The sequence below is a fragment of the Piliocolobus tephrosceles genome, chromosome 6, assembly GCF_002776525.5.
Source record: "Piliocolobus tephrosceles isolate RC106 chromosome 6, ASM277652v3, whole genome shotgun sequence".
NCBI classification, from domain to species: domain Eukaryota; kingdom Metazoa; phylum Chordata; class Mammalia; order Primates; family Cercopithecidae; genus Piliocolobus; species Piliocolobus tephrosceles.
Window position 1 is genome coordinate 38,937,763 of NC_045439.1, and position 15,719 is coordinate 38,953,481.

The 15,719-nt window shown below is 44.3% G+C and overlaps 2 protein-coding genes across 3 annotated transcripts in view; one reads left to right on the plus strand and one right to left on the minus strand.

Annotated features, from left to right (window-relative positions):
* The first annotated feature begins 552 nt into the window (after positions 1-552).
* On the plus strand, positions 553-12,337 carry PIGH (phosphatidylinositol glycan anchor biosynthesis class H). Of its 2 annotated transcripts, none has more exons than XM_023182355.2 (4): positions 553-829; positions 6,943-7,152; positions 8,257-8,340; positions 10,815-12,337. In XM_023182355.2, exons 1-4 carry the CDS (start codon positions 650-652, stop codon positions 10,905-10,907), a joined length of 567 nt encoding a protein of 188 aa, XP_023038123.1. In that variant the 5' UTR covers positions 553-649; the 3' UTR covers positions 10,908-12,337. The 2 variants fall into 2 exon arrangements, with proteins under 2 accessions (XP_023038123.1, XP_023038131.1); XM_023182363.1 differs by having other exon boundaries at positions 566-829; positions 6,948-7,152; positions 10,815-11,413.
* Positions 12,338-13,361: 1,024 nt separating this feature from the next.
* Positions 13,362-15,719, minus strand: part of PLEKHH1 (pleckstrin homology, MyTH4 and FERM domain containing H1) — a 53,001-nt gene continuing 50,643 nt past the window's right edge. The window contains exons 27-29 of the mRNA XM_023182344.2: positions 15,378-15,464; positions 14,934-15,080; positions 13,362-13,952 (exon numbers count right to left, since the gene is read on the minus strand). Coding sequence (XP_023038112.2) covers positions 13,791-13,952; positions 14,934-15,080; positions 15,378-15,464 — 396 coding nt within the window. The 3' untranslated portion in view covers positions 13,362-13,790. The remainder of the gene's footprint in view (positions 13,953-14,933; positions 15,081-15,377; positions 15,465-15,719) is intronic.

The following is a 15,719-nucleotide window of genomic DNA, read 5'->3' on the forward strand; positions in this document are numbered from 1 at the left end:
GGCGGATCACCTGAGGTCAGGAGTTCGAGACCAACCTGGCCAACATGGTGAAACCCCGTCTCTACTAAAAACCCAAAAATCAGCCGGCCGTGGTGGCGCACGCCTGTAATCCCAGCTACTCAGAAGGCTGAGGCAGGATAATCGCTTGAACCCGGGGGACGGAGGTTGCAGTGAGCAGAGTTCGCGCCATTCCATCTCAAAACAAAAAACAAACTGTGGATTTGCTTGTTTTTAGACTGGGTCTTGCTCTGCCGCACAGGTTAGAGAGCAGGGGCATGATCTCGGCTCACTGCAACCTCTACCTCCCAGGCTCAAGCGATCCTCCCACCTTGGCCTCTCAAACTGTTGGACTACAGACGGGAGCCAACGCGCCCGGTCTAAAAACGGTTTTAATCCGTCCGCTGAACTATTGCCCCCGACGGGCTTTGTTCGAAGACAGTCATAGAAGCTGGGTCAAGGCCGGCCCGGACGAACGCACAGTCACCAGCCCCACGCAGGGCTCTCGGCGCGCAACTGAGGCTGCGCAGGCTTAGGGCGGGGCGTGGTGACGCGGCTGCCGGAAGCGGGTCTGGAGCGGGCTGGACGCCTAGGGCGGGCGATCGCCGTGGAGCGCCGCGCGGTGCGGTGCGGGCGGCTGAGTGGGGGCATCATGGAGGATGAGCGGAGCTTTTCGGATATCTGCGGCGGCCGCCTGGCCCTGCAGCGCCGCTACTACTCCCCGTCCTGCCGGGAATTCTGCCTCAGCTGCCCTCGGCTCTCGCTGCGTTCGCTCACCGCTGTCACCTGCACGGTGTGGCTGGCGGCCTACGGACTCTTCACCCTCTGCGAGGTAAGGGCAAGTCGGCCCCTCCCCGCGCTCGAAGGAGGGGGTTCGGCTTTGGGAGTGTCTTTGGGGTCTTTGGTCGAGCCCAGACCTCTGCTCGGCCCCTCCTACAATGATAGAACAGAAGGGCGGGAACTCACGGGTTCTGGGGACGACATTCCGCTGCTGGACAGCTCTTTAAATGACGTTTAGTGAAGTGTGTGCTCCTGGACAGTACCTTCCCCCTCCGTGGCTGTGCTCTGCTCGGTGGGTTCACTCAGCATCTAGTGCTTGCACGACGGTATAAAACGTTAACTTCCATGTGTTCTATGTAGTATAGGCGCGCAGTAATTTAATTCCAAGAGTTCAGGGAACCCTAAGTGGGTCTTCCTTGTCCATCACTTCTGCTCCTCAAAGTAGTACTGCTAACAATACTTTATGTAGACTTCCACAAACTGTCTTTGCCTCCACAAGTGTGTGTGTCTATCCGTGTGTATAGATAGTGTTAGAGTTCTTCCTAATCTCTGTTTTTCAAGGCAGTTTTTTAACCCTCTGTCCTCCCAAACCCTTCCCCAATTTCAAGTACTTTCTAAAGGATTATGAAATTTTGGACGTGTGTGGTATCTGTGCTCAATTTCCAGATTCATTCCTGTTTTCTTTGAGCCTCAATTTTCTACATCTCTAAAATAGAATTCATGCCTGCCATACCAGCTTCATGGTATTGTGAGGGTTAACTGCAGTAACTGTGACAGCTCTCAAATAAAAAGAATTATCCCAATTGCCCTTTTCAGGATGAGTTCTAGTTTCACATGTAGTGCCTGAATTGAATGTATTATCCCAGAATTGATCTAATCAGAGCTAAGTACAGCAGGGCTATTTATTTCTGTAACTTGGATATTGTTTCTATTACTGCATCCATTAGCTTTTTTGCTGTCAAAGCATGTTTCAGAGCATGGTAATTTAGCATAGAAATATGCCGAATTAAGACTGCCCTAATTGTAAGAAACTATATCTAACAGTATCTAAACTGTATGTTTGTTCAGGCAAAGGGCTATACCTCACGCCTGTAATCCCAGCACTTTGGGAGGCTGAGGCAGGCGGATCACTTGAGGTCAGGAGTTCGATACCAGCCTGGCCAACATGGTGAAACCACGTCTTTACGAAAAATACAAAAATTAGCTGGGCGTGGTGACTCACGCTTGTAGTGCCAGCTACTCGGGAGGCTGAGGCGGGAGAATTGCTTGAATCTGGTAGGCGGAGGTAGCAGTGAGCTGAGATCACGGCCACTGCACTCCACCTGGGCAACAGAGGGAGACTCTGTCTCAAAAGAAAAAAAAAAAAGAAGAAGAAAAAAGTTTATTCGTAAGTCCATTAAAATGATGATTAAGTTGATAGCCCCCCTAAAATTTAATTTACAGTATAGTTGAATTTTAGTAGTAGCCTGAGTTTTTTTTTTTTTTTTTTTTGAGACGGAGTCTCCCTTTGTTGCCCAGGCTGGAGTGCAGTAGCGCGATTTCGGTTCACTGCAAGCTCTGCCTCCTGGGTTCACGCCATTCTCCTGCCTCAGCCTCCTGAATAGCTGGGACTACAGGCGCCCGCCACCGCGCCCAGCTAATTTTTTTGTATTTTCAGTAGAGACGGGGTTTCACTGTGTTAGCCGGGGTTTCACTGTGTTAGCCAGGATGGTCTTGATCTCCTGACCTTGTGATCCTCCTGCCTTGGCCTCCCAAAGTGCTGGGATTACAGGCGTGAGCCACCGTGCCGGGCCTAGCCTGAGTTGTTATAGCCTATGTGTGTGGTCATGTGAGGAGGAGGAAATAGATATTTATTAAATGCCCACTGAGTGCCAGATGCTTTACTGAATTCCTTACTTTAGCCCTAGAATGAAGAAAACTAAAGCTCACAAAGAGGGGTGACTTATCCAAAGTCTCAAAGCAGTAAATGGCAGATCTGGGCTTCAAACCCAGGGCTTTCTGACTCTGAGACCCTTTATTTTCCTTTATACCATTGTATAGCGGATCTTAGGCAAAATTTAAAAACAAAAATCTGTTTTTGTGCCAGATCCCTTCTGTACTTATCTCTCTCATCCTGGTGTACTCTGCTTACCCCATCAAGTACCCCAGGACTCAGTGACCGCATCTTCCTTTAAACTCTACTGCAACACTTTCTAAGGGCTCTGTGTGCCAAAATTTCTTACCTTTCCTATTCAAAACTGCTTATGAGAGTAACGAATATCTGGAATGAGAAGAAATCTGATTGAAGGAATTCATTCAAACATACAGCTTAACCCCAGCCCAAACGAATATTGAATTGTTTCAATTCTACACAGTAAAATGAAGTTGAAAAAAATGCAGATAGTAGGGCATGGATTGCTCTTATTGGAAAGCTGACATGATCAAATCCTTAAGGATTTACTGTTCTTCATCCCTTCATTCCTTCTTGTTTTTAAGTTCACAGTTCTATTAAAGTTCCAGGTTGTTCCCTTGTTTATTCCAACCTGGAATGTTCTTCCCCCTTCCCTTTCAACTAATTATATTGGTCACTTACCACCACCTCCCCTGCACCAATTAAATCCTAGTTCCTTGGATGTGATGGGATATATTCTTGTGTGCTTTAATGTCTTTTTCTTTTTCTTTCTTTTTTTTTTTTTTTAACTTTCCCTTTGGCACTTATAGTCAGTATCAGAGTATCCTCCAGAATATTTTCTGTGTATTATTTCTGTGATTTATTTCTGTAGGCTAATAAATCTATAAGGGTCAGGGCTGAATTGTATTCCTCTCCATTCTTCATAATGCTTATTCAGTACAATTAATTAACTCAAAATTAGATCTTTCTGGATCATCAGAGACCCAGTACTGAATCCTCCATTCATCAATCAACAAATAATTATCTAGCACAGAGATAAGCAAACTTTTTCTTTCTTTCCTTTTTTTGAGACAGGTTCTCACTCTGTCGCTCAAGCTGGAGTGTAGTGGTACGAATACCCCTCACTGCAGCCTCAGTTTCCTGGACTCAAGCGATCCTCTTATCTCAGCGTCCTGAGTAGCTAGGACTACAGACATGTGCCACCACACCTGGGTAATTTTTGTATTTTTTGTAGAGACAGGGTCTCACTAGGTTGCCCAGGCTGGTCTTGAACTTCTGGCCTCAAGTGATCCCCCAGCTTTGGCCTCCCAAAGTGTTGGGATTATAGGCGTGAGCCACAATGCCTGGCCCAAACATTTTCATTAAAAGACTAGATAGTAAATATAGCAGGTTCTGTGGGGTCTGTCTCATAATATTCTTTTCTTTCTTTCTACAACCCTGTGAAAACTTAAAAATCATTCTTTGCTTGAGATGGGTCAGATAAAACCAGACCACAGGCCCCAATAATTTGCAGATCCCTGATCTAACACTATGGTTTAAGTATAAAGAGGTAGAATGAGACCATAAAGAAAACCAGAGCTAGTGAGTGGTTGAAGTGGTAAAAAACCAGGTTTTATTCAGGAACTACTACAGTAGGGGAAAAGAGACTTCAGTATAGAATTCTGAATTTCCTCAGTTCCGAATACAGCATGGAAAACTGGAGATTTGTAGCCACGGAGCAGGGTGGGAGTCAGTGGATAGAAAATTACCCAAAGGAAACATCAGGGGCAAGATGGGATTCTGGCTAAATTGACTTGACAGGATTCTTGCTGAAGGCAGCCCAGGCTGATCAAATACCAAGGGTGGGAGTTCTTTCTAAACTGATTCAGCAAGATTCTTGCTACAGCTGGGTGGGTAGTGCAGGCCCAACAGAGATGTCAAGGTCAGGGCCTAGAAAGCTTAGAGGAACCTGACTAGAGGTAAATAAAGGAGAGTGTCTTGTCAGTGCAAATAATAATAAGACACTTCCTGCCCTCAAGGAATACAGTCCAAAACTACAAAATTTCTTTGATTCTAGGTCATCAATATTTTTTTTCCCGTGCCAGCCTTCTAAATCATAGTTTTGCCGGGCGCAATGGCTCACGCCTGTAATCCCAGCATTTTGGGAGGTTGAGGTGGGTGGATCACCTGAGGTCAGGAGTTCGAGACCAGCCGGGCCAACATAGTGAAACCCCGTCTCTACTAAAAATACAAAAAAAAAAAAATTAGCTGGGCGTGGTGGCAGGTGCCTGTAATCCCAGTTACTAGGGAGGTTGAGGCTGGAGAATCGCTTGAACCCGAGAGGTGGAGGTTGCAATGAGCCAAGATCACACCACTGCACTCCAGTCAGGGAAACATGAGCGAAACTCGGTCTTGAATGAATGAATGAATGCAAGCTTCTGGGAAAAAAGAAAACAATCCCACATGAAAGAAACACACACCAATAGGACAACACATTTTAACTTCAGAAATGTTAAAGATTGTACATTTGCCTTAGAATCAAGGGAATAAATAATATATACCATTTTTTGAGTCCTTAACACATCACTTAGTCAACTGTAAGTAACACAGAACAAATAAAATAGCCTTAAGAGATCAGGACCTTTTCTGTTAACAAGAAGTCATAAGGTAGGAGGGTTCCAGAGTTCATGTAGAGACTCATTTGATTCTGGCTCTTGTCATCTTACTGCTGACACACTTAGTGTGCCCTACTTGTCCTCCACCTGGTCCTCCAAGTGCAGAAACTGCACTTCCACCCTTAGCGTCCTCTAGTTGTCCTCTACTAGCTCTCCACTGGGTCTGGTAGAGGCTGTAGTAGTTCCAGGTATCTAAACCTCATGATGAAGGGAACATCTCTTCTGTAGAGTTTTAAAGATGAATTCATGTTTTCCGGAAGCCCCTCCAGCAGATCTCCCCTCACATCTCATTGGCCAGAGTTGTGTCACATGCCCATTTTTAAACCAGTCATTGGCAGAAGGGGTGGGAACCAATCATGATTCACTCACAGTTCAACTGGGGCTGGTGGGTGGCTGTTTATTAGGCAAGCCGTAGTATCTGCTACACTGTGAAAAGCACTTTATAATTGTTCAGTCTATGGTTTTGCACTGTATACACAGATGGTTCCCAACTTATGATGGTTTGACTTAGGATTTTTTGACTTTAGGATGATGCAGAAGCAATACACACGATACTTCAAGTACCCATACAAACATTGTTTTTCACTTTAAAGTATAGCGTTGAATAAATTAGGTGAGATTTTCCACACGTACTATAAAATCAGGTTTTGTGTTACATGATTTGCCCAACTGTAGGCTAATGTAAGTGTTCTGAGCACGTTTAACGTAGGCTAGGCTAAGCTCTGATGCTTGATAGGTGTATTAAGTACATTTTTTAATTTTAATTTTTCATTTGAGTGCTGGAACTCAATATTAAATGCATTTTCATGGGTTTATCAGGACATAGCTCCCTCCTGTATTCTGCTGAGGGAGTATGAAAGGAAAAGATTTGGGGTCCTTTTTTTTTTTTTTTGAGACGTCTCACTCTGTCATCAGGCTGGAGTGCAGTGGTACGATCTTGGCTCACTGCAAACTCCACCTCCCTGGTTCAAGTAATCCTGCTGCCTCAGCCTCCGGAGTAGCTGGGACTAGAGGCGCATGCCACATACCCAGCTAATTTTTGTAATTTTAGTTGAGATGGGGTTTCACCATGTTGGCCAGGATGGTCTCAGTCTCTTGACCTTGTGATCCGCCTGCCTTGGCCTCCAGAAGTGCTAGGATTACAGGCGTGAGCCACTACACCTGGCTGGGTCCTTTTTTTAAAGATACAGTGTCTTATTCTGGTACCCAAGAGTGCTAGAGTGCAGTTGTATGATCATAGCTCACTGCAGCCTTGAATTCCTGGGCTCAAGTGATCCTCCTGCCTCGTCTCCCTAGTAGCTGGAATTACAGGTGCAAGCTACTGCATTCAGTTGGTTTGGGCCCTTAATTTGGAATTTTGGGGAAAAAAGTTTCTGAGATTGCTGTGATGATGGTGGACATTTTGCTGATGGAGGTTTTCCCCAGACCTATCCATTTGTTGTGTGGATCTGTTTCACTGTATACTTTTATAGCACCTCAGAACCCAAATAAAAGCAATTTCCTTTTCCTCCATGCATGTTCCCCTCATCTGACAAGAGAAGAAAGGCTTTTTTCCTCTTTGCCTGGAGTTGACTGGTACCACTTGGTAATCTTACTGCCTGTGTCTGGCTCTCTCTTCAGAACAGCATGATCCTCTCTGCTGCCATCTTCATCACCCTCTTAGGTCTGCTTGGTTATCTCCATTTTGTGAAGATTGATCAGGAGACTCTGTTAATCATTGATTCCCTTGGCATTCAGATGACTTCATCTTATGCTTCAGGCAAAGAAAGCACTACCTTCATAGAAATGGACAAGGTCAAGGATATTGTCATCAATGAGGCTATTTACATGGTAAGTATTTAAAAGGTAGTATTACAGTCCTCTCTGGAGGAGGTAGCCAGCCCATGGGGTGTTCCCAGATCTATACTGAGCCTTAATACCTAAAGTACTTGATGTCACAGAATTAAACATGACGATCCTCTGCTCTAGTACTTATAGTACTAGAGTTTTCTTTTTGGCTGGCATGTCTAAACCATAAAAGTGAGACTTATATGTAAAAGGTAAATCTCCTTATTTTTAAAGAGATGCAGGAGGTTTTCATGGATAGAGAATTAGCATTTCAACTTTATCTTCAAGACCAACTCCAAAATTATCACTGGCATTTTTTCCTTCTCTTTCTTTTTTCTTTTTTTGTGAGACGCTGTCTGTTACCCAGGCTGGAGTGTAGTGGCTCAGTCACAGCTCACTGCAGCCTCAACTTCCCAGGCTCAAGCCATCCTCCCACCTCAGCCTCCTGAGTAGCTGGGACTACAGGCACGCACCACCATGCTTAGCTCGTTTTTTCTATTTTTTGTAGAGATGGAGTCTCACTATGTTGCCTAGGCTGGTCTTGAATTCCTGGGCTCAAGCCCTCCTCCTGCTGTGGCCTCCCCAAGTGTTCAATTTACAGGTTTGAGCCGCTACGCCTGGCCCTGTCTTTTTTCATTTAAAGAACGAGAATATACTTTTCTCCCACTTCAAAAGCTATCAAGTGTTCTACTACTTAACCATTTGTGAAAAAGCATTGAGCCTTCCCTTAGAAAAAAAGAATGTGGCCAGGCACAGTGGCTCACACCTGTAATCCCAGCACTTTGGGAGGCCAAGGCGGGCAGATCACCTGAGGTCGGGAGTTCCAGACCATCCTGGCCAACATGGTGAAACCCTATCTCTACGGAAAATACAAAAAATTAGCCAGGCATGGTGGCAAGCACCTGTAATCCCAGCTACTTGGGAGGCTGAGGCAGGAGAATTGCTTGAACCCGGGAGGTGGAGGTTGCAGTGAGCCAAGAGAGTGCCACTGTACTCCAGCTTGGGCAACAGAGTGAGACTCTGTCTCAAAAAAAGAAAAAGAAAAAGAAAAAAAGAATGCAAAATGAGTTTCACTTAGAGTTTGCTATTTGATTCATTTTCTTACAGCAGAAAGTGATTTACTACCTCTGCATCTTATTGAAGGATCCAGTGGAACCACATGGGATATCCCAAGTAGTACCCATCTTCCAGGTGAGCATAGAACACTTTTACTGTTCTCCAATTAATCCTCAGCCTTTTCAGTAGGAATGTAAATTCCTTTTTTCAGAGTATTGGAAGACACCTGACATCTGTTTTGAGTGATAATTAGGATTTTAGTTATTTGAGAAGTTCCTCTCTGAGGCAAATATAGTTCTTAAAAATATTATTCATGCATATTTTATTATTTTATTTTATGAGACAGAGTCTCACTTTGTCACCTAGGCTGGAGTGCAGTGGTGTGATCGTCACTCATTGCAGCCCCCGCCTCCTAGGCTCAAGAAATCCTCCTGCCTCAGTCTCCTGAGTACTTGGGACTACAGGTGTGCACCACCATGCCTGGCTAACTTTTTTTTTTCTTTTTAGTAGAGATGAGGTCTTGCCATGTTGCCTAGGCTGATCTTGAACTCCTGAGTTCAAGCAATTCTCCTGCCTCCGCCTCTCAAAGTGTAGGGATTACAAACATGAGCCAGCACACCTCGACTCATGCACATTTTAAAGAGCACAATCAAATATATAGCAACCTCTGCCTACAAATCACTATTCATCTACTTTGATTCTGTCAGTCTACTAATGTACAGTTTTTTAGATAGAGGTCATTGATCTCACATTGTACGCTATTGTGTGTCTTGCTTTGTAAATAATATGTATGTGTCCTACAAAGGCCATTATATTTATTATTTTAAATAACTACATTGTATAATATATTGAAATGTCAGTTTATTTAGCCACTCTTGCCACCTTTTAAAATCCTGCCTGGAGTTTTTTGTTTTGCTCTTGTAAAAAAAAACCACTTATCAGCTGGTGCGGTGGCTCACGCCTGTAATCCCAACACTTTGGGAGGCTGAAAGGCAGATCGCTTGAGCTCAGGAGTTCGAGACCAGCCTGGGCAACATGGTAAAATCCCCATCTCTACAAAAAATACCAAAATTAGCTGAGCGTGGTGGCGCACATCTGTGATCCCAGCTACTCAGGAAGCTGAGGTGGGAGGATTGCTTGAGCCCAGGAGGTCAAGGCTGCAGTGAGCTGTGATCATGCCACTATACTCAGCCTGGGTGACAGAGATCCACTCAAAAAACAAGACAAAAATTATACAAACATAATAAATTATACAAACATAATAAATTACGAAGTAAATTATTTTAGAGGTAGGTATTTATGCACGTATTTATGTATACAGTTAACCCTGCCTCACTGACCTTTTTCACAAAGGATTTAAGATAGCTAAGCTAAAATATTATTTTGCATTATAATTAAAAATTATTTTATTAAAGCTTATGAATAGTTTATAGATTTCTAGTGTTTAAGATGGGGCTCCAGAGATTGGACAACATTACCATACTTTGGGGCTTTTGTACTTCTTTTTCTACCATCCTGGCTAATAGTGGATTTAGCTTTTTTAGCTTAATATGTAGGTAAAGGCATTTTAAATAGGTAAATTTGTATCTCTTTAAATGATAGGCTTTTCATATTTCCTTGTATTACCTATCAGTATTTCCTCTTATTTTAAACTACCTATCTTCTCTATTAGTCAAGAAGAATCTGAATATTATGTATTTGTACCTGTTTTTATATATTTTTAACAGTCTTTATGTATTTTAGGTAGTATACTTTTATTAAATATACTTTCACATATATTTTTCCCATTCTGTGGTTTTTCTTTTAATTTTGGTTATTACGTTTCATTGTACAAAACATTTTTCAATATTTACATATTAAACTGCCCTTCTTTGAGGGCTATTTTACAACGTGTGACATTTCTCAAGGGTCCATTTTGTTTTTCCTCTTTGCTTTCTCTTAGAGATGGAGTTCATGAAACTTAGACAGATTAAAAAGCTATCATTTGATCTCCCACCTCACACAATTCACAAGCTGGGCTGTGAGCCTAGCTGGGACTCTTCCCAGCAAGGTGTGCTGAGGCCTAAACTTAACTCCTTGAGCTCACTGCTGTGCCATTTATACCCCTTGATGTGGGTGACAGATTGAAGTTGCATGTGGGCCCAGCACCGTGGCTCAAGCCTGTAATCCCAGCACTTTGGGAGGCCGAGGTGGGCGGATCACTCAAGGCCAGGAGTTTAAGAGCAGCCTGGCCAACATGGTGAAACCCTGTCTCTATTAAAAATACAAAAATTAGCTGGGCATGGTGGTTCGTGCCTGTAGTCCCAGCTACTCAGGAGGCTGAGACACAAGAATCATTTGAACCCAGGATGCAGAGGTTGCAGTGAGCCGAGATTGTGCCACTGGATGTGGTGGCGAGCACCTGTAATCCCAGCTACTCAGGAGGCTGAAGCAGGAGAACTGCTTGAACCTAGGAGGCAGAGGTTGCAGTGAACCGAGATTGTACCACTGCACTCCAGCCTGGGCAACAGAGCGAAACTCTGTCTCAAAAAAAAGTTGCAAGTTGATGCATCTCCACTGTACTCCCTTATGTTCACTTTGACTCTGCATTTCTCCCCTTTGGAATTCAGAGTGCTAAGCCCCGGCTGGACTGCTTGATTGAAGTATACAGGAGCTGCCAGGAGATCCTGGCACACCAGAAAGCCACATCAACAAGCCCATGAGCCCCAGCGTTCAGAAGGCCAGCATTGTCTTCCATGGGAGATGACTCTTAAACCATAGGGGCTGGTTTTCTGTACTCTAAACCATCAGGTGGACACAGTCGTAGGAACCATTACCGGTGTAGTGCATCTCAGAGCCATAGAGCAGGTGACTGGAAATCTAACTCAGTGTATTTCCATGTACTGTAGTGTTTTCCTTGTAAGGTTTTGCCTACTTTACCAAAGGAGGGGAGACCTTAAGAATTTTGACACAGTATGTCAAAAGTAATGTCAGCAAAGAACACTTTGTGAAATTGCTAACCATGTTCAGGTTTACTTTGTTGATGATTGTGAAGCAAAACAATGGGAAACTGACGTCAGATGTCTTGAGAAAGGTGTATTTTCCAATATTACCCCTTGTGTAAAGTTACAAAAAAAACAAGCCCTCCACGTACTGGTTAGCAGGAAGAAATGTCCTACAAAAGGTGAGTCTGTCAACCTAGCACCTGTGTTCTGTACAGGGCTTATTTACTCTTAATAAACAGATCTTCTTCCAAAACACACAGTTACCTGGTTCACAGATAGCTGCTTTTTATTGACAAACAAGATCATGGTATTTCAGTCATGGTGTCAAGCACATTAATGCTTTTCTGTTACTTAGCAATTTTTTAAAATCAGTTCAAAAGCTACTTTTGCCAAGAGGGATGAGACAAAAGGCCACACAGAAATTTGACTTTGGTTTTCAGACACGGGACTCTCATGTTAACAAAGAATAAATAAGCAAATTATTGAATCCTTTGTTTCTAAGGCAGTTTCTTCTGTATAAAATTAATAAACTAAAGGAGGATTCCTGAAGGGTTGGGGAGGAGGGGGGGGGAAATAGATTGACCCCAAATTCAGTGTGAACACAGCTCCATTCTTGTTTACCCTTCCTTCGGACTCCTACTTCTCTTTTAAACTCTCTGGGTAGATAATGTTATTCTTATTGGCCTTAGAGACACCCAAGATATTATAAAACCAGAGCTGTTATGTCTGTCACCAGCCCTGCAGGAATTATTCAGGAACCTGTGGTACATGTGACTTGTTTGAGGTAGAAATGTCTCAGCTAGATCCCCAAATCCTGGGGTGAAAGGTGTGAACAGAAATGGCTGTAAAACTACTTGCCTTGCACAGTCAAGTACATTTAAAAGAGGCAGAGACTTGAATGTGCTCCTTTTTTCCTCATGCTTGTCAGTTTACAGGGTGAGAGAGGAGAAGCTTACAGCAGCTGAGGTCTTCAGATAAACTAGTTCCAGCCTCACAGTTTTTGCTATGCACAATATACACACATTGTTGGGATTAGGGCTTGGTTTTGGGTGCTGCTGGTAAATATACAGTTTTCAGCACTTTACTGACAGATAGTAAGGCTGCCTTAGAGCTAGGAAACAAAACTCAGTTTCTTAGATGTTGGAAAATCAGTGTATGAACTCTTTCATTTTGTTTTTGTTAGGGGAGGGTGTGTCTACACCCTGTCTAGAGGAGACTGTCTAGTCTCCTCTGCACTCAATCAGAAGGTCTGAATTGAGGGGGATTATGGTATTATCAGTAAGGCAAAGGATGCAAGAAACTTTCTTTTACCTGCTACTCGTAGGCTAGGGCAAGTGTCACATACGTACCCTCACCCTCAAACTAATTCCCAGCAGAAGTTTGCCAGAAGTCTTAAGGAGCATATCCAGGCCCACATGCCTGAAATAGTCTTCTGTGTTTCTGACTCATTTTTGGTAGTCTTATAGCAGCAAAAAGCAGAGTGCATTTGCTTGGTCTTTTACAAGAACAAGGAAACGAATGATGGCCCATTATAGTGAACACAGCCTTCACCGAGCCCTGTCCAGTCGTTAAAATGAGACAGGGAGGGGTCAGATTGGACCTACCCCCTGCCCTTGCTTGCACATTGTGTGGTACTGGGTTTGGTCTACAGTCCAATGTGAGGGAAACAGCTTGAATCTTAGCAGGGATAGCATGTTACCCTGCAAAGACTGCCACAGAAGGGGCTGTACCAATGCGTACATACCAATAATGGGGAAAAGTGAGTCTATTCTTTTTTCTCCAGCTCTGCCAGCACCTTTCCCATTTGGGCAAGGCAGCCCAGTTTGGTGAGTTCTAGGCTTCTGACAGTGTAGGAGAATTGGAAATTTTAGTCCTATCCTGTTTAGCGACGTTCAGAAAACTTCAAGTATAAATAAGACCATATACAATATTAAAAAATTAGCTTCCGGGCTGGGCGTGTTGGCTCATGTCTGTAATCCCAGCACTTTGAGAGGCCAAGGTGGGTGGATCACGTGAGGTCAGGAGTTTGAGACCAGCCTGGCCAACATGGTGAAACCCCGTCTCTACTAAAAATACAAAAATTAGCTGGGCATGGTGGCACACACCTGTAATCCCAGCTACTCAGGAGGCTGAGGCAGGACAATTGCTTGAACCCAGGAGGCAGAGGTTGCAGTGAGCCGAAATCATGCCTTTGCACTCTAGCCTGGGCAACATAGTGAGACTGTGTCCCCCACCCCACCAAAAAGAAAATTCGCTTCCTTGCGAGTATCAGTGCAGAAAGCCTTAACTTACAGCACTGATGCCCTCAGTAACAGTGGATCATCCCTGTCTATGTCTAGAATCGGGTAGCACCCAGAGTCATTCTTCTTATGAAAAAAGGAATAAGTGGTTTTAACACTGGGTCTAGATTTTTAAAAGTTGAGCCCTGAAACCTTGTAAGGCACCTAGAGAATAAAGGCTTCACAGACACTAAAATACACATTTCACAGAACAACAGTGGTGGGGGGCTGTTAGACCCATCACAGTAGTATCATACCCTAGGATATATATCTCTAAATCCAGAGGCACTAGTGGTGGTGGAGAATCGGGTAGGAGAAATATTCACAGCAACGTTGGCCCCTTGGTAGCATAGGAAACAGAAGAAAAGAACTGTTGTCCATCCAGTTCCCACAGCTGGCAAGCTCCGGGTGGGTTGGTGGGTGGGTTCACAGTAGTAGAGCAATGGTTCATATAGCTGGCCATGATGAAGGTAGCTTCTGCAATCTAAGAGGAGGTCAGAGATGTGAAGGAATTGAACTAGCCTTGGCTTGAATCCTGGCTTTCTCACTTACTAGTCTCTTACACTGAGTTCTGGGGCCTCAGTTTATTTAATCTCTTAAAATACCCACCTGGGAGAAAATATCCAAAGAGAACCATTACTGTGCGGTTCAGAGGCCCAGTGGTGTGGGCCCCTGTTGGTCTGGCGATCCTCTGAGATGCACAGTGCCCTTCTGAGAAAATGAGGCCCAGTGTTCTGCTCTGGTTCGCTCTACAACCAGGGAAGGGGCCTTCTTAAGAAAGGGATCTGGAGATCCTCCCCTTTGGCAGGGGTGGTATTAAAGCAGGAGTAGGTTTGGCAAACTCTAACTGTAGGATTAAAAAGTGGAGAACAACAGGGTTTCCACTTCATCACAGGGGAGTCAGGAACAAGAAATCAGAACTTAGGTTCCTGAGCCTTTGTAATTGTTATTTGCGCTGGTCAACACTTCCTGTATTGAGTAGGAACAAAGTCACTAAAGCAAAAGAGGTCTTTTTGCGGTCTTCCCCACAACAAGGAAGAGGGAGCACTGTGGGACTGTCCCACTTTTCAGCTAGTCAGCAGAACCTAGGGGTAACATGAGAGCACCTTAAAGAGGAATCTGCCCTGCCTCGAGGCCTGCTGCAAGGAAGAGAAGAGCACGTAAACACCCAACTGAGGACTGCGTGATGCTGGGGCTTGAGAGAATAAAAAAGAATAAGTGAAGAGCATAATAGTAGCTAGGCCAGAGTTAGTTCCCTCCGAATATGCCCCTTTACCTACTAGCTGAACCTTGCTACTGAGATGCTATAACACCTGAACCTTCGGAATACTAATTACAGACAAGACCAACAATTTTATCTGGGCAGGGCCCTTGTAGAGCACTAGCATAACCCCAGTTTCCTTTCTAAGCTCCAAGCCCACCACATCTGGCCAGAGTAGAACGTTTTAGCAGCTGTCAGACCTACCTTGGGAGCAGCCATCCGGAAGATCAACTTCTCAATGTGGCTTTTTCCAGAGGTCTTGTCTGGGATAGATCTAATCACAAGCATGAAGTCATCCCTGCAGCCACCAAAGGTTGTCACTGAAGAGTAGGGGTAAGTGACGTGCACTTGCTGTGGAAAGGAACCAGTCAATTCTGGGGAAACTTTCCACCTGTCCCCTGAGCTAGGAACCAGCATCCCCTGTTTCTTCTAGGCACAGGAAAAGAGAACTCCCAACTGGTCATAATTTGGAGATCTCCATCTTGAATGTCTACAAGCACTGTCTAGACTAGATGACAGTGGTGCTTGGGCAGGAGTAGGGGTAGAGCAGCCATGGTCACTTGGTTCAGGCTTTTGAGTCCACAGAGGAGAAGAAAGACCATGTTGAGGAAGAAGAGGGGTCAGGGAGCAGCCTGCATCCTTTCATACCATAGTGTTGTGGTCCAGGATGCTGACACCATCCTCATTCACAGCAATCCACACCAGAGCGTTCTCCTTGGAAGACAGCTGGGCAGGCTGGGGTAACAGAAACAGCCCGTCAGATAGATCCATAGTTACAGATTTTGAACTGTAAGAACTTTCTGAGAAAGAAGGCACATCCAGGGATCTGCTAAGCAGTAATTTCCAGCCACTTCATCTTGGAAAACAAAGATGGTATTTGTACAGCTTATGCAGAAAATAGACAAGGCTGCTTTGGTCACCTATTAACCATCTCAAAGGCAGAGGCAATCATTCTTTTGGTGTCCCTAGCACCCATGCTGCCACAGCACA

Coding starts and splice junctions, on each gene's coding strand:
- PIGH (XM_023182355.2), top strand. CDS start 650: ATGGAGGATGAGCGGAGCTTTTCGGATATCTGCGGCGGCCGCCTGGCC. Junction 7,153..8,256: donor TCAATGAGGCTATTTACATG/GTAAGTATTTAA, acceptor ATTTTCTTACAG/CAGAAAGTGATTTACTACCT. Junction 8,341..10,814: donor AAGTAGTACCCATCTTCCAG/GTGAGCATAGAA, acceptor TTTGGAATTCAG/AGTGCTAAGCCCCGGCTGGA.